Source organism: Bombyx mori, chromosome 15, assembly GCF_030269925.1.
Source record: "Bombyx mori chromosome 15, ASM3026992v2".
Taxonomy (NCBI): Eukaryota; Metazoa; Arthropoda; class Insecta; order Lepidoptera; family Bombycidae; genus Bombyx; species Bombyx mori.
This window is the reverse complement of record NC_085121.1, coordinates 14,896,594-14,923,514: the sequence shown is the minus strand read 5'-3', so window position 1 is coordinate 14,923,514 and position 26,921 is coordinate 14,896,594. Positions and strand designations below refer to the sequence as shown.

Below are 26,921 nucleotides of genomic sequence, written 5' to 3'. Positions count from 1 at the left end.
CCCCACCTTACTACAAGCTGGGGTGGAATCCTGCAGGTCCATCGGTATCGTGTCGGGGCGATTGAACGCTCGACGCATACATATACATAATTGTTAATAGTCTCCTTATTTCTTTATTTTACACCAAATTATTATAGTTTATTATTTACTAGGTTGAATATTTTACAACATTTAGATGCACATAAATAAGAACTCGAGTCTTCAATAGTAAGTACATTGTTAATTTTGTAGATTTTTATTATTTTATGTTAATTTTCCTACGCACACTACAAGTGGCCGGCTGCGGCGGATGCCTGCAGGGTGGACCGTTGCAGATTAATTTTAGTGTATGTTCAATTTTTTGTCTTTGCTATTAGTTTAATCCAATTTTTTATTATTATTATTCTATAATTCTTTTCAAGTAGCTTAAATTATGGTATCTTTGACCAGTTAATTAGTTTAGTTCAGTTAATTATAAGCACCTATTAATTTATTAGTTAAAGCCAACAAATACATCGGTCGGTTAGCGGAAGTATATGGTTATATAGTAACTATCACGGATGTACCGACAGTCGTGGGACCCGTTAAAATAATTGGCTAAAACATGTCTGGGGGGACATCACCCCCCATTATCAGCACCCCCGGCCCGTCCCGTAAGGGACGCCAAGTTATGTCGAGTCTAAGATTCAGACCAGCACCAGCAACCCGTACAGTCTCGATGGGACTCGGGACGGACAGCCGGCCCGGGCCTCCGGTCGCGGCCCAGAGGACTCCGAGGATCGAACCGGAGGAAGATGTCCTTCCCCCGTTGACCGATCCCTCTGGGCCCTCTCGGCCGCGGAAGAAGGCCAGGTCCGAGTCTGACCGAGGCTCATCGAGCGAAAAGGACAAGCGTCCTAGAATAGGCCCCTCGTCTAGATCGGAGGGAGAGGAGAGTGCGACCACATCCTCTGCACACTCCTCAACCGAATCGGTCACTCCTTCCTCGTCTAGGTCTTCGTCCCCCTCTGGGAGTCCAATCCCAGCTCAACCAATTCCGAAGCCTAGGGCTCCCGCCAGGACAGGGACAGCCCCAAGGCAAGTAAGATCCCCTCCTCGCTCTCCTTCCCCAACGCTATCTCCAATCCCGGTAGACTCAACCCGAGGTGCCCCCGCCCTAAGCGGCACGGCGGGCAACCTGGATTCGACCAGGTACATGGACCTCGAGTCTACCAGACCTCAACAAGTCACTAAGCCCAACCCCACTCCCTCCACCTCCTATGCTGCCATGGCAGCTAGGCCAGGTATCCCTACCGCCCAGAGGACTTCCCAATCCTCACGAGTCCCTCCCCCGAGGCCGAAGGGTCGCGCCCAGGAGGAACTGCGCCGACACCCGCCAATTATGGTGGAGGCCCTTCCAAATTGGTCCCGCCACATGGCGGCCATTAGGGAGCGCCTAGGCCGCGCCCCCTCGGTGCGACCCTTCGGCGCCGGTTTCAGATTCCTGCCGACGTCGGCTGAGGAGTATAGGGCGGTCCAGGCCTACCTGTCGGAGGCCTCTGCCAGGGACGGTACCATTAAATGGTACTGTTACGCCCTGGCGGAGGAGATGCCTTCGAAGGTGGCAGTCCGGGGCCTCCCTGCCGACACCGACGAGGCAGAAATAGTCAATGCCCTGAAGGAGCTGGGATTCCCGGCTCGATACGCCAGGTGCATTAGGTCCCGGAGAGGGCGTCCGGGCTGCGTTTTTCACGTAGCCCTGGACCACCTCTCGAAGGACGACCTCGCCCGCTTGTACGCAGTCAACGAACTGCTGTACCTGCCGGGGGTGACGGTCGAAGGATGGCGTCCAATCCGAGGGCCTGCGCAGTGTCATCGCTGCCAGGCCTTCGGACACGCCTCCTACAACTGTCATCGCGCGGTCCGTTGCGTAAGGTGTGCCGGGGAGCACATCGTAGCGGACTGCCCGAGGCCGAGGGACGGCCCGTTCTCCTGTGCCAACTGCGGGAAGGACCACGCCGCCGTCGACAGACGGTGTGCGGTCTTCCGCAAACGGGCCAGGATGATGGGAGCAACCGTCCCCCCTCCTGCACCACAGGCACCTCGAGCCGGGAGTGCAGCTCTTCCGGCTTCAATACCTGTAGCAAAGGGGAAGGGGAAGGGGAAAGGGAAAACTTCCCAGCCCCCTCCCCCATCCCACTCCGCTCCGTCTGCTGTGGTGGTGGAGGCACTGCCATCGGCGCCTACGCTGATGGCACAGGCCAACCCACCACGGCGGATAAATAAACCCAAACCCACTCCTGCTCCCCGTGGTCGTACATCTGCTGGTATATCAGTGCCTAAACCACTCCCGACTAGCGGCCCTACGTCCACTAAAAGGGAGAAGAACAAGAGGAAAAAGGCCAAAAGGAAAACAAGAAAAAGGGAAGAAAGAGAGAGACTAAGGGGTACATCTGAACCCACAGTGCCAGAACCCCAACAAACCAACACAGAAACCATGGAGGTCTCCGAGGCCCCCCTTACTGCCCAACAACCGACATCAAGCCAACCACTGCCTACAGCCCATCCGGCCGAAGGCAAGCACGACTTGAACAATCAGCCCCCCCTCCCCCCCCGCCCTCAGCGCGAGCGCCGCAGCGGTCGACAGGCCTCCCAGCCTGCCGGCTTTGCTGCATGGCTGCTCGCACTGTGGGAGAAATTGTCCGAGGTGATCTCCGGAGTAATCCGTGAGATCGCCTCGGGAGCCAGTCCCTTCGAGGCGCTCCTGTCGGGGTTCTACCGAATGATTGCGCAGTTCAATGGCTAGCCAGGAGCTGCGCATCATTTATTGGAACCCCGACGGGATAAAGTCCCGAAAGAACGACCTGCTTGTTCTCGCCCGGGAGTATAACCCAGAGGTTGTGCTCCTGGGCGAGACCAAGCTACGCCCTCAGGATGCGTTCAGGATTCCAAACTACTTCATGTACCGACGTGACGAGCTTACCCCTGCCGGGCGGCCGTTCAGGGGCACTGCGGCCCTCGTCAGGCGGGACGTGGTGCATGATCAGTTGGATTTGCTGTCCTTCACATCGACAAGGTCAGTCGGTGTGAGGGTACACACCTCGGGAGGAGATATGCGGATTTATGCCGCGTATAGACCCCCGGGGCCTGAATTTCACCCTGAGGACATAAGACGGGCCCTGAATCACGACAGCCGCCCAGCTCTGCTGGTCGGGGACCTCAACGCGAAGCACGTCGCGTGGGGCTCCCGACTTAACTCAGCAGTGGGCAGGCGGCTGTTAGAAGATGCCGATAGGGGCGACTACTCCGTGGTCGGCCCCGACGAACCCACACACATCCCGACCGCCGCGCGCTATCAGCCCGATGTGCTGGATGTGTGTGTGCACAAGGGGCTACGGTGCCCCGTAACGATCGAGGCACTGTACGACCTGGGTACCCCACATCTCCCTATCCTGGTGACACTGGGAATGGGGCTCACCCGGGTTGCGACCTCGCCCCTACGACCGAAGGTCGACTGGGAGCTCTTTAAGAGACGACTAGTCGACCTTCCCGTGATTCAGGACCCCAACACCCCTGATGGGGTCGACGATGCGGCAACCCGCCTTGTTGACTCCATCAGGGGAGCGATCGACCAGGCGACGACTCTTGTGCCCAGCGGCGGGCCCAGAGGTATACTCCCGGCCCATCTGAAGGCGATTATTCGTCGGAAGAGGGGCTTGAGGAGGCTCTGGGCGACAACTCGTTGTCCCAGGATAAAGCGCGAGCTTAATGAGCTGGAAGCGGAGCTGGCGACAAAGATTAGCACCTTTAGGGGCTATGCCTGGCAGGAGAGGATCGAGGAGGCCCGCGAGGACCCCTCCTCAGTATCCCTCCACCGGCTTTGTCGCCAGCTCTCAAATCGGCCTGCCCCGACTTGTCCACTCGTGGACGAGAGGGGCAACCGATGCTTCTCGGCTCAGGCCCGCGCCGATATCCTGGCCGAAATGCTGGAGCGGCAGTTCGCTCCTAATGACTCTGCACCCTCAGAGGCCGCATTCCACCAATCGGTGGAAGAGAGCGTAGCAAGCCTGCTCTCCTCCCCGGTGCCACCGTTGGGAGATGGTGATCTCATCACTCCCAGCGAATTGCGCCTCATCATCAAGCGGATGAAGAGGCGCAAGGCGCCGGGTGAGGACGGTATTCCCTCCCTCGCTTTTTTCCACTTCCCTGAAACGGTCGTGTCATATATGACACGGCTGTTCAACTCCATTCTGTCCACAGGACACTTCCCGGGAATTTGGAAATTGGGCAAGGTTATCGCCTTGCCCAAACCCGGCAAGGACAGGAGAAATCCCTCCAGTTACCGTCCGATCACGCTGCTGTCGCACGTGGGCAAGTTGTTCGAGCGGCTGCTGCTGAGAAGGATGTCGCCGCACATCCTTCTCAGACCCGAGCAATTCGGGTTTCGTAGCGGTCACTCGACAACGCTGCAATTGGTCCGCGTCATGCATCACTTGGCGGATCGGACCAACGCGCGCCAGTACACGGCCGCAGTCTTTCTCGACATCGAGAAGGCCTTCGACCGTGTCTGGCATGCGGGACTGATCCACAAGCTGTTGCAGAACACGGACCTCCAGCACGCCTACGTGCGACTGCTGGGGTCGTACCTGGAGGGAAGATCCTTCCTTGTCGCGGTCGAGGGCGCCAAGTCGTCGGTGCGCCCAGTCACGGCCGGAGTTCCGCAGGGGAGCGTCCTGGCACCATTCCTCTACGCTCTCTACACCAACGACATTCCCACGCTCGAGGGCAACCTCGAAGCGTGGGAAGCCGACGTGAAGTTGGCGCTGTTTGCCGACGACAGCGCCTACTTCGCGTCATCCAACTTCCCCTCTGCGGCCATTTCGAGGATGCAGAGGTTATTGGACTTACTGCCCCAGTGGCTGGACCGATGGAGGGTCGCGGTCAACGTGGGGAAGACCGCGGCTATTCTCTTCGGTCCGGTCCGCACAAGAGTCGTCCCGGGACAGCTCAGTCTCCGTGGCGCTAATGTCGAGTTTAGATCCAGCGTCCGGTACTTGGGGGTCGATATCGACCGGAGTTTGAGGATGACCGCCCACGCCAAATTGGCGTTGGCGGCCGCTCGCTACGCGAGATTCCTCCTCCGGCCGGTGTTGGCCTCCAGGTTGCCGGTCAGGACTAAGCTCGGCATTTATAAGACGTATGTCCGTTCCCGTATCACGTACGCAGCTGCGGCCTGGTATCACCTCATCCCGCAGGCCATGCGGGTGAAGTTACAGGCCCAGCAGAATCTGGCTCTTCGCACGATAGTCGGAGCAGGGCGTTACGTCAGTAATGCCGTAATCGCCCGGGATCTGGATGTGGAGTCGCTCGAGGAGTTCATCCGGAGGCTAGCTCGTAATCTTTACGAGCGGGCTGACGGTGGACCCCACGAGCATCTCCACAATTTAGCTCCCTTGCACGCTAGACCACCTGATGGTCTGGCGCTACCAAGGGAGCTACTGGAACCCCCGGCTATGGTAAGATAGTCGGCTTAATCGGAGTGATATGGGAGTGCTCATAATGAGTGCCCCCATGGGACTGAGCTGTCCACACTCGTCACTTCCCCCCACATTGTTGGGGTGCCCCCCTATGGGGACCCATTTTCCACCCCCGAGGGTGGACCACTCCCCCGTTTGGGGAGTGTTTTAAGTCGGCCCCTCCCCGTGACGGTCTTCCCCTTCTGGGGAGCCCGGAGCGGGTGAGCGCCAAACTAGTGCCGCGGCTCCCCCTCTGATTTGTAGAGGCGGGGCCGCGGCATGGGGCCGGTGGCGGGCCCCAAAGTTGCTGACTGTTGTCCCTGTATGTATATAGTAGTTTAGTTAGTTTTAGGTTAGTTGTAGTTAGTTGTAGTTAGTGAGTAAGAGAAAAAAAAAAAAAAAAAAAAAAAAAAAAAAAAAAAAAAAAAAAAAAAAAAAAAAAAAAAAAAAAAAAAAAAAAAAAAAATTAGCTGTACGAAGCAGAGGACAGCAGCCGGCGCCGGGGTGTCACCGCCGCGGGCATCGAGCCGTCACCAGACTGCCCATCGTATTATATATAAGTATATATAGATGTAAATTGCCGCCGAACACGCAGCGAACAGCGTACCTATCCCCAAGTCCTCCCTGCATCATTTCACCCCTGCCCTATGTGGCAGGGAGCTTCGTCCCGGGCAGTGGGGTTTGCCCCGAGGCCTGTTCCGTGCCCCCGACAGGGGGTACGACGACCCTTCTTGCTTGATATGGAATATTGACTTTGGAAGTTGTGCTGACACGAATTTACTATCTGGCGGTCAACAATCTGTCAATATTTGTAAAAGTAGCTCTTGCTTACGTCTATGTGTTTAGTGCGAGCTTTTTAACGCTCTCGATAGCGTAAAAGTTAACTCAATTTTGTATGGAATTGGAACGTTTGCCTGCGTGTGCCGCTAGGGGCGCTGTTCCAACTGCATACAAATTTGAGTTAACTTTTACGCTATCGAGAACGTTAAAAGAATCGCACTAACCACACTGTTTACTATCACATTATTCCGTACGCTAAGCTTAAAGGCAGCATTTAGATCACTATTTTAATTCTTAAAAAGAAAGTTGAGGTTTTTTTTTATTGCTTAGATGGTTGGACGAGCTCACAGCCCACCTGTTTGTTAAGTGGTTACTGGAGCCCATAGACATCGACAACGTAAATGCGCCACTCACCTTTAGATATAAGTTCTAAGGTTTCAGTATAGTTACAACGGCTGCCCCACCCTTCAAACCGAAATGCATTACTGCTTCACGGCAGAAATAGGCAGGGTGGTGGTATCCATGCGGACGCACAAGAGGTCCTACCAGCAGTAAAATAGATATCGATAAATGGAACCACACTACATTCATGGGGCTGGCACGTTGTCCATATGACTGGCATTAAAAATCTCACACAAACAATAACGTTGATGCAGGATTTATAAAGAAAATGTGTTAAGTATTTACAATTACTTTTTTATTTTACTATTGAATTTTGCTGACGATCCGCTGTTAGTATCGATAATAATAATTTCCCTGGGATTTTGCTAATTTTTTTTACAAAGTCCTACATGACAGAGCTTATTTAGAGATGGTCTAGAGATTAATAACACAAACGGTCGTCTTCTACCTGCTTTAGAAACTAGTGGTCGCCCAATCCTCGAAACTCGACCATAATTAATTTAAATTATAAGTTTGAACATTATTATGGTTCTATTGCCACATTTCTATAATCATCATTGTTCTATAATCACAGATTTCGCCACTATAGACAAATAATATTAAAGGTAAACATTATTAATCTATTCTCAATTTGACCACAGACTAACAATAAACAAAAGAGTATTTATGTGTGTGTGTGTGTATGTGTGTGTGTGTCAAATACACCAAATCAATAAAAATAAATTACAGTGTGTGTAATTTATTTTTATTGATTTGGTGTATTTTTAAGGCATAATTTAAAAAAAAAATTAGCATTCTGCACCCCTTCTCTACATCCATACTAATATATGTATAAATCTACAGTGGTTTTACGGATGTTCCGTTATAATTACTGAACCGTGCATCCGATTGACTTGAAACTTGGCACCCATGTAGAAAATACATGTAATTAATGGATAGGCTAATATTTATATGAGTGTTGGACTCCCTAATAATAGTGACAATAAAGAATAATGTTGATTTTAAATGCCCAGCGAAGCGGGCGAGTACGGCTAGTTTTCTCTATAAGTGTGGGAAACTTCATACTCTTCCTTCCATCCGCGCAATTTTCGTAAAAAGGGGTACAAAGTTTCTTCTTCACGTACTAATAATATATAGATGTGAATATAACCCGTGTTGGCACTTTAGAAACACAGCGTCAATATGAATTTAGAACCTTCGTACATATCGAACGCTTTTCGTCACAAGACGGTTCTTTTTATTTGGGTAAAATATTAACTTGACGATGCATTAGTCCAGTTTAACTTGACACGTCTTCGGTTCATGGTGTCCATGATTTTATTTAAAAAGTCCTAAGATCATTTTTATTCAATGTTTTTGGAATTTTTGTAACATCGTACGATAGTTGAAGCAATAAAATAAAACAAAACTCGGCGTTCAGATAGTTAAAAGGAATTCTTAAGGATATATGAGCGGAAACAGAAATTTTAATCTGAAAATTAATTACTATGATTTACAACGGGCATAGACTATAGCTTAGTATACAATGATAGTGACGACATATACAAATAGTCTAACATTGTATTACAGTTAGATTTCTTCTCTTTTTTTCCATGCTTATCACAAACATTACAATAATAAATAAATAAATAAATATTTACTAACAATCACACCACGTTAACTAGTCCCGTGATAAGTTCGTAAAGAACTTGTGTTACAGGTACCAGATAACGGAAATAAATGTAAGATTTTTATTATACACATACATATATTTAAGACACATCCATAACCCTGGAAAAGACATTTATATTTATCATACAAATACCTTCCCTTGGCGGGATTCGAACCCGTGACCCCCTCGTTAGTGACCATGTCACTTACCACTACACCAGACGGCCGTTTGAATAACTGATTAACGGATAAGAAATACATTAATGAAGTGTCCACAATTTTACATAATTTCCTAATAATAATATCTTAGAAGAGAATTATAATTTCATTGCAAAAGAGATGGAAAGTGGTGGTAAATTCCGGTATCAATTTTCAAGTTAATTTGTAGGCCTTTTTTGGCTCACCTGAACGGGTAGGCTCTACTTTATAGCTTTTCTTCACGTAATACGACCTAATTTACTTTAAAAACCAAAAATACTGTGCCTATTTCTATCACAAACCACTTACGTGTTCCGTTGTGGAGAATGGCTCAGTTTTTAATTTAGTCGAGTAATCGACCTCAAGGTAGATGTCGGTATTCGCATTATAATGTTTATTGGTTCTCTGATAGTTGCATAAAAAAAATCTAAATAGTTTTCACCGATTTTAGGTCACCAAAGCATTGTTACCCTACGAGGGTTCAACTGCGACAGGTCGACCGAGGCACCGACAGCGGTAATAGGCTCCCGCGGGATATAAAAACGGCATAAGTTCAGTTACGAGACAACACTTCGTTCTTGTAATGTGTTCGAATATAATCAACAATGAAAGTTGATGAAATTTGTATGTATTATTCACAATAATCTTGATTGTTATTTGACATGAAAATCTGGATATATATGTATGTTGTTTTGCTCTAGACTTTGATAAATACCTGGTTGCAAAAATATATATTAGCATTCTGCACTCCCTCTCTATATTCTCTATAAGTGTGGGAAATTTCATATTCCTCTACCCGCGCAATTTTCGTATAAAGGGGTACAAAGTTTTTGCTTCACGTATTATTAATATGTAGATACTGTCTTGAGTCGGGGCACCGATAAAGCAAGTGATCTGCTGGCGAGACGGTGAACTGAACTACTATTCCGTGGCATAATCAAATCGACTACGGGGTACACAGTAATGTGACAAAATGCAACAAATATAATTTTGTATAAATCGTATTAATCGGAGTATTTTATGAATTATCGGAGTATTTATATGTTTTACTGGTGGTAGGACCTCTTGTGAGTCTGCACGGGTAGGAATCACCACCCCGCCTATTCCAGCCGTGAAGCAGTAATGCGTTTCGGTTTGAAGGGTGGGGCAGCCGTTGTAACTATACTGAGACCTTAGAACTCATATCTCAAGGTGGGTGCGCATTTACGTTGTAGATGTTTATAGGCTCAGGTAACCACTTAGTACCAGGTGGGCTGTGAGCTCGTCCACCCATCTAAGCAATAAAAACAACTGAACGCGGCTCTAAGTTCAATTGTACAATACACTTGTCGGTGGAGCACAATTTCAAATTTACGTAGATTCGTCATTAAAATATTCGTCGCAAACCGTTTATGACACATTTAATTTGATTTTTTAATTCGAACTACAAAAGAGAAGTGATTGAGCACGAAATACACATTTTATGACCATCGATAAAGTCGGCGGAAAGGAAAAAAAAATTTTTTTTAAGTAATACTTCTTTAGGCGCGTTATGAAAAATTGATGAGAATGAAATTTTACGATGCGCGCGCACCGTGACACAAAATTAACAGAATGAAGTTTTCCACTAAATCGCTCATTACAATACGACCGACGTAACTTGGCGAGTCTGAATATAGCCGCAGGTGAACTTTCCGAACCGTACCGAGAATTACCGAATTTATACGATGTCAAGAAAAGGAATGTCCAATATGCGTGTTTGAGGATGTTGTTTAATCGATTTTTTTTCAAATTGATTAAAATTTAAATAAATAAAAAAGAAATAAATTTAATAAAAATAAAGTATAACTTCTTACGCGCGTACATAAGTACACGCACCCTTTTTTCTTCTAAAACTGTCCGTCTCTAAAATGAAATATAATTAATTATCCACACATTTTCTTCAATCACAGACTATTTTTATATTAATGTTTTCGACGTTTGGATAACATTACAGTTTTCGAGGTGAACGTACTCACCCACCGTCCAATATTGATCACGCCACCCCGAGTTAACACCGTGAAAGTAGTTTTAATTAAGAAGAATTACAGTTGATCCAGACACGCCGCAAAAAACGAATTAATACACAGAAGGCGCTTCGTTTTAATTTGAAGAAAACCGCAGCATCAGGGCGCGATATCACCACGGCTTAGCGTGAGCGAAGGCCACCGATGCAGATATGAATTTGCAAGTCAAGTGTGTCTAGTGTCACGGAAGATCGGTTGTAGCGTCCTTGACATAAAACTATCTGAATCTTCGTATAATAAATAATTTACTTGAATTCATTTGTGTTAAAATGTTGCTCAAATTTTTTATATTACAGCCAACCCTCATATAACACGGTATGCTACAACACGGTCCATTTTAAGACGAAAAAATCCACAAAATATAATTATAGCACAATACTTCTGCAAGACGATAATGAGATTTTTATTTAACGTTAATTAGAAAATTACATTATGAATTATGAATACACAATATATTTTTTATTGCTTTGATGGGTGGATGAGCTCACAGCCCACCTGGTGTTAAGTGGTTACTGGAGCCCATACACATCTACGACGTAAATGCGCCACCCATCTTGAGATATAAGTTCTAAGGTCTCAAGTATTGTTACAACGGCTGCCCCATCCTTCAAACCGAAACTCATTACTGCTTCACGGCAGAAGTAGGCAGGGTGGTAGTAACGCGGTAGTACCGCACGGGTAGGGACTCACAAGACCTACCACCAGTAATTACGCAAATTATAATTTTGCGGGTTTGATTTTTATTACACGATGTTATTCCTTCACCGTGGAAGTCAATCCTGAACGCTTGGTACGTATTTCATTAGAAAAATTAGTACCCGCCTGCGGGATTCGAACACCGTTGCATCGCTCGATACGAATGCATCGAACGTCTTATCCTTTAGGCCACGACGAATTCAATTTAACGGCCGTCTGGTGTAGTGGTAAGTGACATGGTCACTACACAGGGGGGTCGCGGGTTCGAATCCCGCCAAGGGAAGATATTTATATGATAAATATAAATGTCTTTTCCAGGGTTATGGATGTCTATGAAATATATGTATGTGTATAATAAAAATCTTACATTTATATCCGTTATCTGGTACCTGTAACACAAGTTCTTTACGAACTTATCACGGGACCAGTTAACGTGGCGTGATAGTTAGTAAATATTTATTTATTTATTAAATAGTTGAGATGTTTCATTCCGCAAAATACTCTCCTTTTTGTAATGGCTTCTAGTCACATATAACAAGGTTTCGCACAATACGGAACTAGGTAGGAACCTATCCACCGAGGGTAGGGCTACCTGTATTTATTTTGTTATATTTTTCACAGTACATTATAAGAACGTAATACAAAGTCACTTGTTTTGTTACGCCCTAACATTAGACTAAAAAGCCGTAGTCTATTACTGCTTCGTCTATTAGTCTAGTTCCATTAGTTAGTGACCTTGACTGTCTTGGGTCTGAGATCGATTTTTCGGTCGGAGTCAGAATTCACCTTTTTTTTATATACGTATATCCTAGGTGAGGAAACTCGGCAATGCGTTTATAAAATATGAAGTAGTTACTAGAGTGTATTGATAACACAATGTTGCCGCTCACCTCCATACATGAGGTTGCAGTCTCAAGATTTTTTTTACTGGTGGTAGGACCACTTGACCGCACGGGTAGGTACAACCACCCCGCCTATTTCTTCCATGAAGCAGTAATGCGTTTCGGTTTGAAGGGTGGGGCAGCCGTTGTAACTATACTGAGACCTTAGAACTTATATCTCAAGGTGGGTAGCGCATTGACGTTGTAGATGTCTACGGGCTTCAGTAACCACTTAAAAACGGGTGAGCTGTGTCCACCCATCTAAGCAATAAAAAAAAACAAAAAAAAGTCACACCATACTCTTATGCAGGTACGAGTAACGCCATCTATTGCCATTTTATTATATTATTGCTTAGACGGGTGGACGAGCTCACAGCCCACCTGGTGTTAAGTGGTTCCTGGAGCCCGTAGACGTCTTTTTTTTTTTGTTGCCCTTGTAGGCAGACGTGCATACGGCCCACCTGATGGTGAGCGGTTACCGTCGCCCATGGACTTCAGCAATGCCAGGGGCAGAGCCAAGCCGCTGCCTACCGCTTTATACTCTCCACAAGCCTCGTTTGAAGAAGGACATGTCATAGCGCTCGGGAAACACCGTGGAGGAGAGCTCATTCCAAAGCCGGATGGTACGTGGCAAAAATGATCTCTGGAAACGCACTGTGGATGACCGCAGTGGTTCCAGGTAGTATAAATGAACTCTACTCTGGTATATCGTATAGGGGCTGTTTTGCCCTCCATACCGAAGCGCATGGCTGTTTCCTGACAGAATATTGGCACCTATCTATTTGGGTTTATAGTGCCCTACCAGTACCAGTAAAGTCCAAAATGTAATAAAGCAAAATAAAACCAAAATTAAACCAGTATTAGTACAATTACGTTAAATGTCTATCCGAAACCACAACACAAAATAAAGTTTAGGTAGAAATTAGTTATTAGCTATCGAAAGTTAAACGCTTATTGAATCAACTGTACGAGTTTAACATTCCGAACGTCTGGAACTAAAACGTAACAAACAACATCGGTGTTGTTGCCTGTAAAATCACCTTTAAAATTATACAATTAAAGCTATATAATCGTCTGGTAGCTGTTCCCTATTGTCAACACTTGCATAAGTGGTGCCCAAATAATTTGCAAGTCAAACGACTAATGTTTCAACAATAGTATAGCCAGTATAACACAAAATATCTCTATTGTAAACAGTGTGTGTAGTTGCAGAGTTGTCTAAGAGTGTTAAGTGCTTCTGTATTTATAAAACTTTTTCTATTTTATTTAATAATTCATTGTAGCCAATTAAATTTATTTATTATAAAAAAAAAGAACACAATATTCCTAACCTAAAAGTACATGTTATTATCCGCAACATGCTTCGTCAGATTACAGAAATAAAGTTATCAGCAACATGCTTCGTCAAAAAAATCTGTATTTTCAGTGTCTCTCAATGCCTTAATGCGAAGGTAGCCTTTTAATAGTACTGTTACGAACTGTGACTCGGAATATATATAAAAAATTTCACCGGAGTACAAATTAGAAATCTATTGAATTTTGCAACACTTAAGACACACTTCACAATTCGCAATTAACTTCTTTCGTTTCGTCTCAGATGTAGGAGTAGAATTGATCACAAACTCTTCATGTGTTCGTCTTTGCGAAGCTTTAAAGTCGAAACGATATGTCAACAGTTTTCTAGCCCACTGAGTTTCTCGCCGGATCTTCTCAGTGGGTCGCGTTTCCGATCCGGTAGTAGATTCTGCGAAGCACTGCTCTTGCTAGGATCAGTGTTCAGTGACCTCACCTACATACGTTAGGGTGAAGCTGAAATAGCCTCCCAAGGCTATCAGCATAGGTAGGAAAAACAAAAAACAATTTTCTCGTTGTCGCTATTTGACAATCGATGGCCTTAACACTTCTCGAACGTTCTCGATAATACCAGTTGTTTTCATGTCCGTTTCTGCTATTTGGTGATAGATGGCGTTACTCGTACCTGCATAAGAGTATGGTGTGACTTTTTTTTATTGCTTAGATGGGTAGATGAGCTCACAGTCCACCTGGTGTTAAGTGTTTACTGGAGCCCATAGACATGTACGACGTAAATGCGCCACCCACCTTGAGATATGAGTTCTAAGGTCTCAGTATAGTTACAACGGCTGCCCCGCCCTTCAAACCGAAACGCATTACTGCTTCACGGCAGAAATAGGCGGGGTGGTGGTACCTACCGGTGCGGACTCACAAGAGATCCTACCACCACTGTTGATTGTATATGCGATTTTCTAGTAGGTTAAGGAAAAAATTGCGCAGGCTCAACATCATCTATATATTAACACTTGAAGGAAAAACTTTGTATCCCATTTTACGAAAATTGCGCGGACCGAGGAGTATGAAATTTTCCACACTTATAGACAATATAAAGAAGAAGTGCAGAACGTTAATATTTTTTTAAATTAAGCTTAAAATATATAATACATTAAATTAATAAAAAAAACATTACACCCACTACGATGTATTTGACGCACACACGCATGCATACCTACTATTTATTTACTGTCATACTTTTTTTTTCTTGACGTCTGTGGTCAAATTGAGAATAGATTAAATATTGTTTGTCTTTATTCATATATTTTTATAGAGTAGTCTTGGCGAAATTTGTGATTATAGAAGTATAATAGTCTTTGAAAATAGAATCATAATAGTGTACAAACTTTTATTTCAATTAATTATAGTCGAATTTCGACTACCGGGCGACCACTAGTATTACTAAAACATTGACTTTAGATATTGTAGCGTGACGTATTAAAACTAAAATAATAAAATGATAATTTAAATTAAATTCAGACGAACAATTTTCCATCAAAATTAATCTTCTCAAAACTGAAAACAAAAACATTTTAATTAACATTCAGATCGCATCGCGGGGAGCATTTATTGAAATATCATTTGAATATTACCGCGGGTCTGAATAATCAGGATTTACATAATGCTTTCAGGGCTGTTGAAAGCGCTAAAATAACGTACAATTATTTAATGATAAAAACATTTTTTTGGAATGCTATTTCGTTTTCACCTGTGATTTTACTGGTGGTAGGACCTCTTGTGAGTCCGCACGGGTAGGTACCACCACCCTGCCTATTTCTGCCGTGAAGTTACTGTTGGTAGGACCTCTTGTGAGTCCGCACGGGTAGGTACCACCACCCTGCCTATTTCTGCCGTGAAGCAGTAATGCGTTTCGGTTTGAAGGGTGAGGCAGCTGTTGTAACTAAACTTGAGACCTTAGAACTTATATATCAAGGTGGGTGGCGCATTTACTTTGTAGATGTCTATGGGCTCCAGTAACCACTTAACACCAGGTGGGCTGTGAGCTCGTCCACCCATCTAAGCAATAAAAAAAAAAGATTTCTACTTGAGCTCAGTGAGGGTGCTGCCCGCTTGAGGATTTGTACTTAATATTTAATATTATTAGGATTTTCGCTTAGTACATATTTTTGTTTTTACTTAGATTTTATACGGGGCTTAGTAAATGAATGGTTTCTTTTAATTTAAGGGTAGTGGGTATGTTAATGGCTTATAAAGACACTGTCAATATACAAATAAAACCACAAAAGGGAGCTGAATATTTTAAATAAATTCGATAATATAGAAGCCGCTGGTGATAGCAAACTAAGTGACCACGATATAGAGTCGCGCCTAGAATCACAGCAATAACTCAACCGAAGAGTGTTCCGGTGTTTGTTTGTATTTACAGAACTAAGTAAACACTATCGGCCACGAGGACCGGGGCTACACCAAAAAATAAGAAGCATGATTTCATTTCCCGTTATTGATCACTTGCAAACGAAAATAGTCATTATTTATAGAGTGTTTATGAGAATTATTGTTGACAGAGAAAGATGCGCACGATGCTACCTTTTAAAAATCCTAAAGGAAACTAAAGAGAGTTTTTTTTTTTATTTAATTTTCCGCTTCGTTTTATTTCCTACTAGCGGCCCACTCCGGCTCCGCTTGGGTCTTTAACAAAATTTTCAACGATAGTTGACTTAGTTTTATTTAAAAAAATAAAAGAACACTTATTGCGGCATAACTATAATAGTTAGACATATGCTGTCGCAACAGTTTTTGTAAATAATAATGTGTTCTACAAAGTCGTAGTACATTATTTTATTCTATCATCAATAGTTTTCGCAGGGCACGCGATGTAAAGAATATTTTAGGTAATTTTTTTACACCTTGGGTTACATTTTTGGAGTTTTAGTAAGGATCCCTAATTTTTTTCAAAAAAGATTATAGCCTATGTCACTCGGGAATAGTGTAGCTTCCAAACAGTGAAATAATTTTTCAAATCTGTTCAGTAGATTCGGAGCCTATTCAATACAAACAAACAAACAAATCTTTCCTCTTTATAATATTAGTATAGATATCATAATAATATATTATTATACTATACCATATTCATACTGGCTTTTTGGCTTTCTCCAACAATATTGTTGCGTATCACTCGGCACAGACTTTATTTTTTATTGCTTAGATGTGTGGACGAACTCACAGCCCACCTAATGTTAAGTGGTTACCGGAGCCCATAGACATTTGTAACGTAAATGCGCCACCCACCTTGAGATATAAGTTCTAAGGTCTCAGTATAGTTACAACAGCTGCCCCACCCTTCAAGCTGAAACGCATTACTGCTTCACGTCCGAAATAGTCGAGGTGGTGGTTCCCCTATTAACTCGCAGACAAAGGTCGGTGGTAACTAAGGTAAGATGGGAAAAAATTAACGCGGTAGCCACAAAATAAAATAAGATTTTAGTTAATGTAATATTCTCTTCGGATTTCGCGAGGCGTACACATAATTAATAATATTTTTACGGTTTGATCTCCCGTTTAATACGGTCATTGTGTTTTGAATGGCTTACAGTTTCCTTGGTCATGGACGACTGTAACTGTAACTGCAAAATTAGGGTTGATTATACTTAACGCATATTCCAAATAGAAAGAATCGATTCTGGTAACAGCTTCTAACTAACAATCATAGCTATAAAACCGAAATAGCTTACTAAAAATAGCTTCGATTTAAAGTTAGATTGTTATTCGGAGGAATTCTTAGATTAGATCCTCCGATAATGATATTGAATTCTTAGATTAGATCCTCCGATACATGAGTATTGTTCAAAATATGCGAGATTATAACAATCAAACAAATATATGTATCAAGCCCAAAACATCCATAAAGTTAGTGATATTTTAATTTTTTTATTGGTTTGTAGAAAAGCCCCTTTATCATTTTTTTGTTGAAAAGTCGATTTTTCAATTGATAGCACTGAAGCTTAATCTGAAGCACTGAAGCCAATCAACAAGAAAGAAAAGAAAATTGATCGTTAAGCACAATAAAATGTGGTCCTTAATGTTTTGTCTTTGCCTTTCTTGTAAATAGATATGAATTTTAAAAAATCTGTAATAAATACCGACGCAGTGACTACGAGGTACTTACTCACTTATAGAAAAAGCTGAGGGAATTTATTTATGTTATTTGTTTCGTATAGTTCAATGGGTAGCTTTAGTACATGCCACAAAAAACAATGCTTTTTACTATTACCCTTACAAGTAAAGCCAAAAACAAAACTAAAGAGAGAATATATTGGATTTATAAAATGAATTTAAATCTTAAAGTATCAGTGATTTAGGTTAAACTTCGACTTTTTTTATTGCTTAGATGGGTGGATGAGCTCACAGCCCACCTGGTGTTACGTGGTTACTGGAGCTCATAGACATATACAGCGTAAATGCGGCACCCACCTTGAGATATAAGTTTTAAGGTCTCAGTATAGTTACAACGGCTGCCCCGCCCTTCAAACCGAAACGCATTACTGCTTCACGGTAGAAATAGGCAGGGTGGTGGTACCTATCCGCGCGGACTCACAAGAGGTTCTACCACCAGTAATTACGCAAATTATAATTTTGCGGGTTTGATTTTTATTACACGATGATATTCCTTTACCGTGGAAGTCAACCGTGAACAATTGTTAAATACCTTACGTATGTGCTTCATAATTTCCCGTTGAAATGCTCCATTGGACCAACTTAACGTGCTCACAATAGGCTTACTTTAGATTTATTTATTTATTTATTTATTTATTTATTACACTTCATGTAAAATTTACATTGGCGGACTTAATGCCTAAGGCATTCTCTACCAGTCAACCAAAGGTAGTGCAGAGTAAAAGTGGTAGGTGCAATGAAATTTATATTAGGTAACGAATACATACAAAAAGTATATCTACATATATACAAAATCACATATACATATACATACATACATACATATATACACACATACATACATATATACACACATACATACATATAATAGTTTATACAGTATTAAAAGGAATATATTAATAAATTTCCTTAACAAATAACTTCATCAAGTTCATGACGATTCCGCTAACTTTTCCAACAGCATTCGCCGAACCCTTAACTTGAACGTGCAGCGGTTAGTAATAGTCCTGATCTCGAGAGGAAGCGCATTCCATAGCAGAACAGATTGCACGACGAAAGAGTTACGAACATAACTAGAACTGTGTGTGGGACAACGAATTAATAGGCTATTGAGAGAACGTAGGGCCCGCTCATGGCTGGAGTGAAGATATTGAAAATAGGAAGTTAGATAGGAAGGAGGTTCGGGAGACATAAGTAAGGAATGAAGAGTCGTCAGTGCACGTAAATTACGACGCTGGCGAATCGGTAGAAGTTTGAGCTGAGCACGATAGGAAGATATATGATCATATTTACGAAGATTAAAAATAAATCGAATGCAGTTATTAAGAAGACGATCAAGTTTATTAAGAAGGTCTGCATTCAGGTCAAAATAACACACATCACCATAATCAATTATAGGGAAGATCAAGGCTTGTACTAGCATAGTCTTGGTCGCTGATGGTAAGAAATTCTTGAGGCGATACAGAGCACGAAGAATTCCAGAGGTTCTTTGTCCAACGTAAGATACTTGAGCTTTCCAGTCGAGTGTGGAGTCTATGTAAAGGCCTAGGTTCTTAACCACGGAACTTAGGGGAATTGCTGTACCATTATAGAATATAGGTGGGAGTGACATAGTAGTTAAGCGTTGGATCATACGAGGACTGCCCACAATAATGGCTTGGCATTTCGTTGGATTCACAGTTAAGCCAAACTTAGTTGACCAACTGCATATGTAGTCCAGATCCTTATTTAGCTGGTTTATTGCCTGAGAAATAGACTCCACAGTCGTCTGTCTATAAAGCTGCAAGTCATCAGCATACAGATGATACGCACACTGAAGATTATGTGTTAAGAAATTTATAAAAATAGAAAATAATAATGGAGACAAAATACCGCCCTGGGGCACGCCAGAGTTGACACTACACCAACTTGAAGAGGTGTCATCAATACGAGTACACTGCTGGCGTCCCCGAAGATATGATGAAAACCATTCCAGTGCTGTAGGAGAGATCATAATATAGGACAAAATAGATAGGAGGATATCGTGATTGACGGCATTGAACGCATTTGAAAAATCAATTAGTACCAGTACTGTGACTTTAGTGTCTTGCATACCTGTCCTAATGTCGCCAACCACTTTAAGGAGAGCGGAAACGGTGGAGTGACCTGGTCGGAAGCCAGACTGGTAAGGGCTCAATAGGTTGTTCCGGAAAATAAACTGCGACAATTGTTTGTGTACGCAGGCCTCTATCACCTTGGATAGAAAGGGAAGAATAGATATGGGCCTGAAGTGATTTGGAAGGGAAGGGTTAGGAATTTTAGGTAAAGGAAGAACATAAGCCTTACGCCACAATGAAGGAAAAGTGCCTGATGATAGGGAAAAATTTGTGATGTGCCATATAGCTGGCAGAAGATGATCCAGGATTGTGACGATCATACGGCGACTTATATTGTCACAACCCACGGCGTTCGATTTTATGGACAGGATAATATTTTTGATCTCATCCACAGCAACCGAAGAAAATTCAAAGGAGTCAACATTAAGTCGAGACAAACCATTCAGGTAGTTCAAGGTGCGACATTTCGTTTGATTATTTAGTGGTGTAGCAGAGGAGAAATGAAAGTTGATGTCATTCAAACTTATCGTCGCCTGAAAATCAGAGTGACGCTGTCTGCCAATACCCAGAGTTCCAAGGAATTTCCAAATATCGGCAGGCGAAGCGGAATTTATGTTTTCTAGAATGTGGCGTCGTTTAGCGTTACGTATCATCTGATTGCACCGGTTCCTCGACACTTTAAATTTAGTCCAGTTATCATTACACCGATTCCTCCTAAATTTTCGAAAAGCCCGATCCCGGCGCCTCATAGCCATCCGAATACCTTCAGTCATCCAAGGAGCTGGTGGGCGTTTCAGTTTAATTTTTCTGATAGGCGCATGAGTGTTGTAAAGCCCAAGGACAACCTCATTGAATATGTGAACCTTTTCATCTACCGAGGGTGAAGATATTAGTTGGTCCCAGTCCACTTTAGAAGCGTCTTTGCATAGATTTTCCTTATTCATACGACCAAAACTACGCATGGACAAAACCCTGGGCTGTGGTTTAGGAGGTTTAATCGTATAGGATAAAAAGATGAGGTCGTGATGGGAAAAACCAGGAGCAGGATATTGACCGTGAGTGGGTACAGAGGTAGGAGTGGAGGTCAGCATTAGGTCTAGCCAAGTATCATCGCCATTAATGTTGTGGTGAGTAGCCTGTAGAGGCAAGACATGAAGACCAGTAGACCTAATGATTTCCTGAAGTTTACGGGAACGAGAGGATAAAGGAGCTATGAAGTTGGTGTTGAAATCTCCCATGATAATGTGATGTGAATAATCTGACCCTAAAGATTCCAGAATCGTCTCGAGACTGGAGAAGTAGTCGACGTTGGGGGGACAGTATACGACACCGAGAACAATTTTTGCTCCCTTCATAGAAATTTCAAGAAAGAGATATTCCACAGGTGTAGAAGAATCAGCAGACGAGCAAGCTATTGTTTTATAAGAAATGTTACTGCGGAGATATATAGCAACGCCGCCCCCTCGGGCATCGATACGATCATTCCGTATTAAAGTAAAGCCATCGAGAGGGTAGATAGCAGAAGGTAAATGAGGCTTAAGCCAACTCTCAGAAATCAAGACAGCATGAACGTTAGTGTTAGTGAAAGTAATGAATAAGTCATTGTAGTGACTTGGTATACTTTGAGCATTAATGTGACATACATTTAAAAGGCAGTCAGATGATTTATCAAACGTCTGCCGTATACAGTCTCCAAGGGAATCGGGAAGTGAACAATAACTATCGTTATCAGATGACAGCATAGAATCATTAGCAGAAAGAAACGAATCATCAATACATTCCATTGTATACAAATTAAATATAACAGAATAATATAACTATAACTATACTATTATAATAGAATAAATAAATAAATATATAAAATAAACTAAAATAAATATAACTATACTACCATAAAATAAAAATAAGGATTAAGTTTAAAAGTAATGCACGCGCAATGTCTCTGCACCACCCGCCAGCTGATATACACAGGATGATGATACAAAACAAAAAAACAAAATTACAATACCTTATAAAACAGAAACAGAAAATAAAGAATATTAATAACGAAAAACATAATAAAGGTCATAATTTACAATAAAAAAAAACAATTAATTAGAATAATGAAGAACAAATCTCCACAACAATATTCTGATTAAAACTTCAAAAAAGTAAACTACAAGGCAAATTTTATCTGTGAACGCAGTCAATTAAAACAGTCTGTCAAGTGTCAAATTTACAGAATTAATTATTTTAACAAGACTACCCACAAACACATTAACATTTGCCAATGACAATATTATACTCCGTGATGCCACTAATCTACCCACGAAACATATCAACATCAACAATACGTGAATAAAAGTAAAAGTGAAAAATAATAAATCCAATGATAAACATTTAAATCATCAAATCATAAATTGTGAAATGAAAATAATGATATACATACGTTGTGAAGTCATAAGACTAAATATATTAGTGAAAGTCGATTAATCTTAAGTAATTAAAGTGAAAAAAAAAACAAAAAACACAAACACAGGCCACTAGGTCTTCCGCAATTTCGAGTTCACAGTGATAGCCGGTGCCGCCTTAGAGACGCTGCCCTTAGCTGATGTTGGCTTACCATCCACAATAGGATATTTAACTGCGAGGTCGCTAAACTCATCCATAGTGGTCAATCTGTGACGACTTCCATCCGCAGCCTTGATAATAATGACCCCGTCTTGCGTCCAACATTGACGCACACCAAAATACTGACGGCTCTTGCCGAACACCGCCTGTCGAGATTTTGTAAGGAATTCCTTGATGGACACAGGAGAACCTTTAAGTTTGGACTTCGTCCTCCAAATCGACATCCGTGTATCTAAGCATTTCAATCTGACCAGGATTGGGCGGTGATGATCCTTATTAGTAGCTCCTATACGGTGACACACATTGAAGTCAGCAGCAGAGGTATTCAGAAGCATTTTTTTATGCAAAATATCCAAGATGGCAGCGGTGCAGTCTTCGTTTTGAACTTCAGGGACTCCCAGAAAGATGAGGTTTTTTCGACGATGTCTGGTCTCGATCGCATCAACCAGTCGAGTGCACTCACCAATCTGCTGTCGAAGAAGTTTCAACATAGAGAATATAAGTTCCCGGAATGTTCGGAATTCCTCCGCAACCTTGGAGACTGTATCCTTCGCAGGCCCTCCAGCATAAAGCTGTGCCTCAAGATCGGCCATTCTTTTCGTGAAGCACTCTTCCAAGTTTCTTTGAGCAACCTCAATCGCAGATAATTGCGACATAGTTATGTTTCTGTTTCAAGGGGTGCTGGCAGGTGGTATTTTTATTGGCTTAAATCATGTAAATATTGCCAACATGCATATATATACTTAATGACACACAAAAGGATCACAAAATCTTTATAATGTAAATAAAATGAATTAATTTTAATTTTCAAACTTAAAGCACTTGTTTCACTTTTGACACCTGTTTGTTTGTCGTCCCGTCTGTTTAATTTTTATATCTCGTCTGTAATACATCCGGGACAATACCTCGGGGCTATTGTCGCGGCTTGATGAATCACCTGTTGTTGCACGAAACCAGACCCGAGAGGTACTTTTCGAGCGGAGAATAATATAATTTTTCACGTTCCCCCGACCTAAATATCCGGTGAATTGTTTTGTTGTACCTTATTTGTTGTTTTGTTAGGCGTTGGACATTTGCTTGGATGCTTTTATGTTGTCACGTCGTTTAGATGGTTCTATGATTACAACAAGCATCACATTTGATTAAATACTAATCAAAGCTCATTTATTCTGTCTATCTGTTGCAAGATATTCAACGTTGCGATAATTATGAACATATTTTTTTACAAAATCATGATTCAATTGAATTGAATGTATGCGAATGTAATATTAAAGGTAGGCAGCGTTTTGGCTCTGCCCCTGGCATTACTGAAGTCCACCGTGGGCCGTGTGCTTAACTACCTACAAGGGCAACAAAAAAATAAAAAATATTTTGTACAAAAATACAATGTTTAAAACAAGTACTAAATTTCGTAACAACAATTCTGCTATTTATTTTTCAGGCGGTGTTTGTGGGTGTAGGTGCCAGCGACGGTATGCGCGTGGTGTTGGCAGCGCTGACGGCGCTGGCGGCGCGCACCCTTGCCGGTCCGCACGAGCACCGGGCGAGGCACCACGCGCCTGCGCCTCCGCAGCCCTACCACGGCCACGGCGAGGCCGTCCGATACAACCCCGAACTCGATACCATTCTACCAAGACTTGAAGACCACGAAACTTCGTCTAAGCGCGCCAGTGATGCGGAAACTTCGTCCAAGAGAACCAAGTATGAGGAGAGATTTTACTCTAATCACGAACGAGCCGCGGAGCTCATGGCCGACGAGCCGGTCTCAGAAAAAGGAGACGAAGAGGATCCCCTAGTTATTCGCACTAGGAAGGGAAAGGTGAGAGGAATTACGCTGACTTCAGCAACTGGAAAGAAAGTCGATGCATGGTTTGGCATCCCTTATGCACAAAAACCTATGGGCGATTTGAGGTTCAGGCACCCGAGACCCGTCGAAGATTGGGGCGATGAAATTCTTAACACAACAACACTGCCACATTCCTGCGTCCAAATAGTTGACACGGTATTCGGTGACTTTCCCGGAGCCATGATGTGGAATCCCAATACAGATATGCAGGAAGATTGTCTTTATATTAACATAGTGACACCTCGACCACGTCCAAAGAATGCTGCGGTTATGTTATGGGTATTTGGAGGAGGCTTTTATTCCGGTACAGCCACTTTAGATGTTTACGACCCAAAAATACTTGTTTCGGAAGAAAAAGTTGTGTATGTGTCCATGCAGTACAGAGTTGCATCACTTGGATTCCTGTTTTTCGATACGGCCGACGTCCCTGGAAATGCTGGGTTATTTGATCAGCTGATGGCATTGCAATGGGTGAAAGATAACATTGGCTATTTTGGAGGGAATCCACACAACATAACATTATTCGGTGAATCAGCGGGAGCCGTGTCAGTGTCGTTACATTTGCTGTCTCCCTTGTCGAGGAACCTGTTCTCTCAAGCTATCATGCAGTCTGGAGCCGCCACTGCTCCATGGGCTATAATTTCGAGAGAAGAAAGTATTCTGCGTGGCATAAGATTGGCTGAAGCTGTCCACTGTCCACATTCAAGATCGGATTTGGCTCCTATGATAGAATGCTTGCGAAAAAAGAATGCGGATGAATTGGTTAATAATGAGTGGGGGACATTGGGTATATGTGAATTTCCGTTTGTTCCTATCATCGATGGATCGTTTCTGGATGAGATGCCGGTAAGGTCGTTAGCTCATCAAAACTTTAAGAAAACAAATATTCTTATGGGATCCAATACCGAAGAAGGATATTATTTTATACTCTATTACCTAACTGAATTGTTTCCAAAAGAGGAGAACGTTGGAATTAGCCGGGAACAGTTTCTTCAAGCAGTGAGAGAACTCAATCCGTATGTTAACGACGTAGCAAGGCAGGCTATCATATACGAGTACACTGATTGGTTGAATCCTGAAGATCCGGTAAAGAATCGCAACGCTCTCGACAAAATGGTCGGAGACTATCATTTCACTTGTGGAGTAAACGAATTTGCCCATCGTTATGCAGAAACTGGTAATAATGTTTACACTTATTATTACAAGCATCGTAGTAAGAATAACCCTTGGCCGTCCTGGACTGGTGTGATGCATGCTGACGAGATAAACTATGTGTTCGGGGAGCCTCTCAATCCCGGGAAAAATTATTCGCCGGAAGAAGTCGAATTCAGCAAACGCTTAATGAGATATTGGGCAAACTTCGCTAGATCTGGGTGTGTATTTTTTGTCAAGATTGATTAAAATGATTAAATTGATTTAGAATTATGGTTGACGATACTCAGATGTTTTAAAATGATTTTTTACTTGAATAACTTTCAGAAATCCGTCTCTGAATCCAAACGGCGAAATGACGAAGATACATTGGCCGGTTCACACGGCCTTTGGACGGGAATATTTATCACTGGCTGTGAACTCCAGTTCAGTTGGTCGTGGTCTACGCGTTAAACAGTGCGCTTTTTGGCAGAAACATCTCCCCCAGTTAATGGCTGCTACCAGTGAGTACTAATTTTTACTTGGAAACTTTCACTGTACACTAAAACTTCAGTCTCCAGTACTGATTTATCTATATTATTATTTAAAAAATATATATACCTGATTTATATTTGTCATTGGCAAAAGTCTGTGATAAAAGCAGTTTTTAGAGATTGGATTGGTGTAAGAAAATATCATCATCATCATGATTATCCTGCCTTTCTCCCAGTCACCTAGTGGCGGCGCAACATGTTTTCTCCTTCCATACTCTTCTATCATATACCATTTCTTCGCTCACTCCCCTCTTCTTTCTCGCAATCCATCCATTTTTTGTTAGGTCTACCTCTTCCTCTATATCCTTCCACATTCATAGTTAACACTCTCTTACCAACCTTATTTTCATTTCGTCTCATCACATGGTGTAAGAAAATATATCTATATTAAATTAAAGTGTGTTTAAGACTGGTCAATGTTTGAGTAATTTGTGTAATCATTCATAAATAGTAGCATACTCGTATTAAAAAAGAGCTTGCTTGGTTTTATTAATTTATTATTGTAGATGAGCACAAAGACTCCCGGTCTACCTGGTGTTAACCAGTTACCAGAGCCCATAGATATCACAAAGAGATTTCTACCTTGAGGAATGAAGTGAAATTCACAGCCACATTAGAATTGTAGCAACGGAAACTCATGGCTGATAGGTAGAATTGACGACATGCCTTAGCATTATAATCTGAAAAAGTTAATTTGGAGACGATGTATCACTCTATGCTAATTATTGATTAATTAATACGTTTTTTCCAGTCGAGATATCACACAGGTGCGTATTAGATTAAGCGAACGAAGCTTGGTAACTGCACGTGTGTGATAAAAGTCTGTTACCGTTAATGATAAAGCTTGTAATGAATATTAATTCTCTTAATTAGGGAATCTATAAGGAAATAGGTTTTGTGTTCATCATAGGTTTGTGTGTAGATCATAATCACGGTTTGCTTGCACATCTGAAATTTTGAAGCCCTATGAAAAAATAGCAGGCTTACTACATTATATCCTTTTATAATATAAGTTGGAACATATTTCATATCGACGCTTGAAAGGCAAACGTGACTAAGCGACAATGCGTGAACTTT

At 42.5% G+C, this 26,921-nt stretch overlaps 2 protein-coding genes across 6 annotated transcripts in view; both read left to right on the top strand.

Moving 5' to 3' along the window:
- ace1 (acetylcholinesterase type 1) overlaps positions 1-26,921 on the top strand; it is a 78,847-nt gene that overhangs the window by 41,466 nt on the left and 10,460 nt on the right. For 2 of the 5 annotated variants that reach the window (XM_038015607.2, XM_012697314.3), the window contains exons 3-4: positions 23,755-25,532; positions 25,639-25,814. In XM_038015607.2, the coding sequence (XP_037871535.1) occupies positions 23,788-25,532; positions 25,639-25,814 (1,921 nt within the window). In that variant the 5' untranslated portion in view covers positions 23,755-23,787. 5 annotated transcript variants of the gene reach the window in all.
- Positions 584-9,024, top strand: LOC134200267 (serine/arginine repetitive matrix protein 1-like). Its single transcript, XM_062672815.1, has 3 exons — positions 584-1,262; positions 1,800-2,470; positions 8,956-9,024. Exons 1-3 carry the CDS (start codon positions 584-586, stop codon positions 9,022-9,024), a joined length of 1,419 nt encoding a protein of 472 aa, XP_062528799.1.

Excerpts from the sequence above, each read along its gene's own strand:
- LOC134200267 (XM_062672815.1), top strand. The coding sequence starts at position 584 with ATGTCTGGGGGGACATCACCCCCCATTATCAGCACCCCCGGCCCGTCC. Across the intron at positions 1,263-1,799 it reads TGCCATGGCAGCTAGGCCAG|GATGGCGTCCAATCCGAGGG; the intron begins GTATCCCTACCG and ends TGACGGTCGAAG. Across the intron at positions 2,471-8,955 it reads AAACCATGGAGGTCTCCGAG|GTCACCAAAGCATTGTTACC; the intron begins GCCCCCCTTACT and ends CACCGATTTTAG.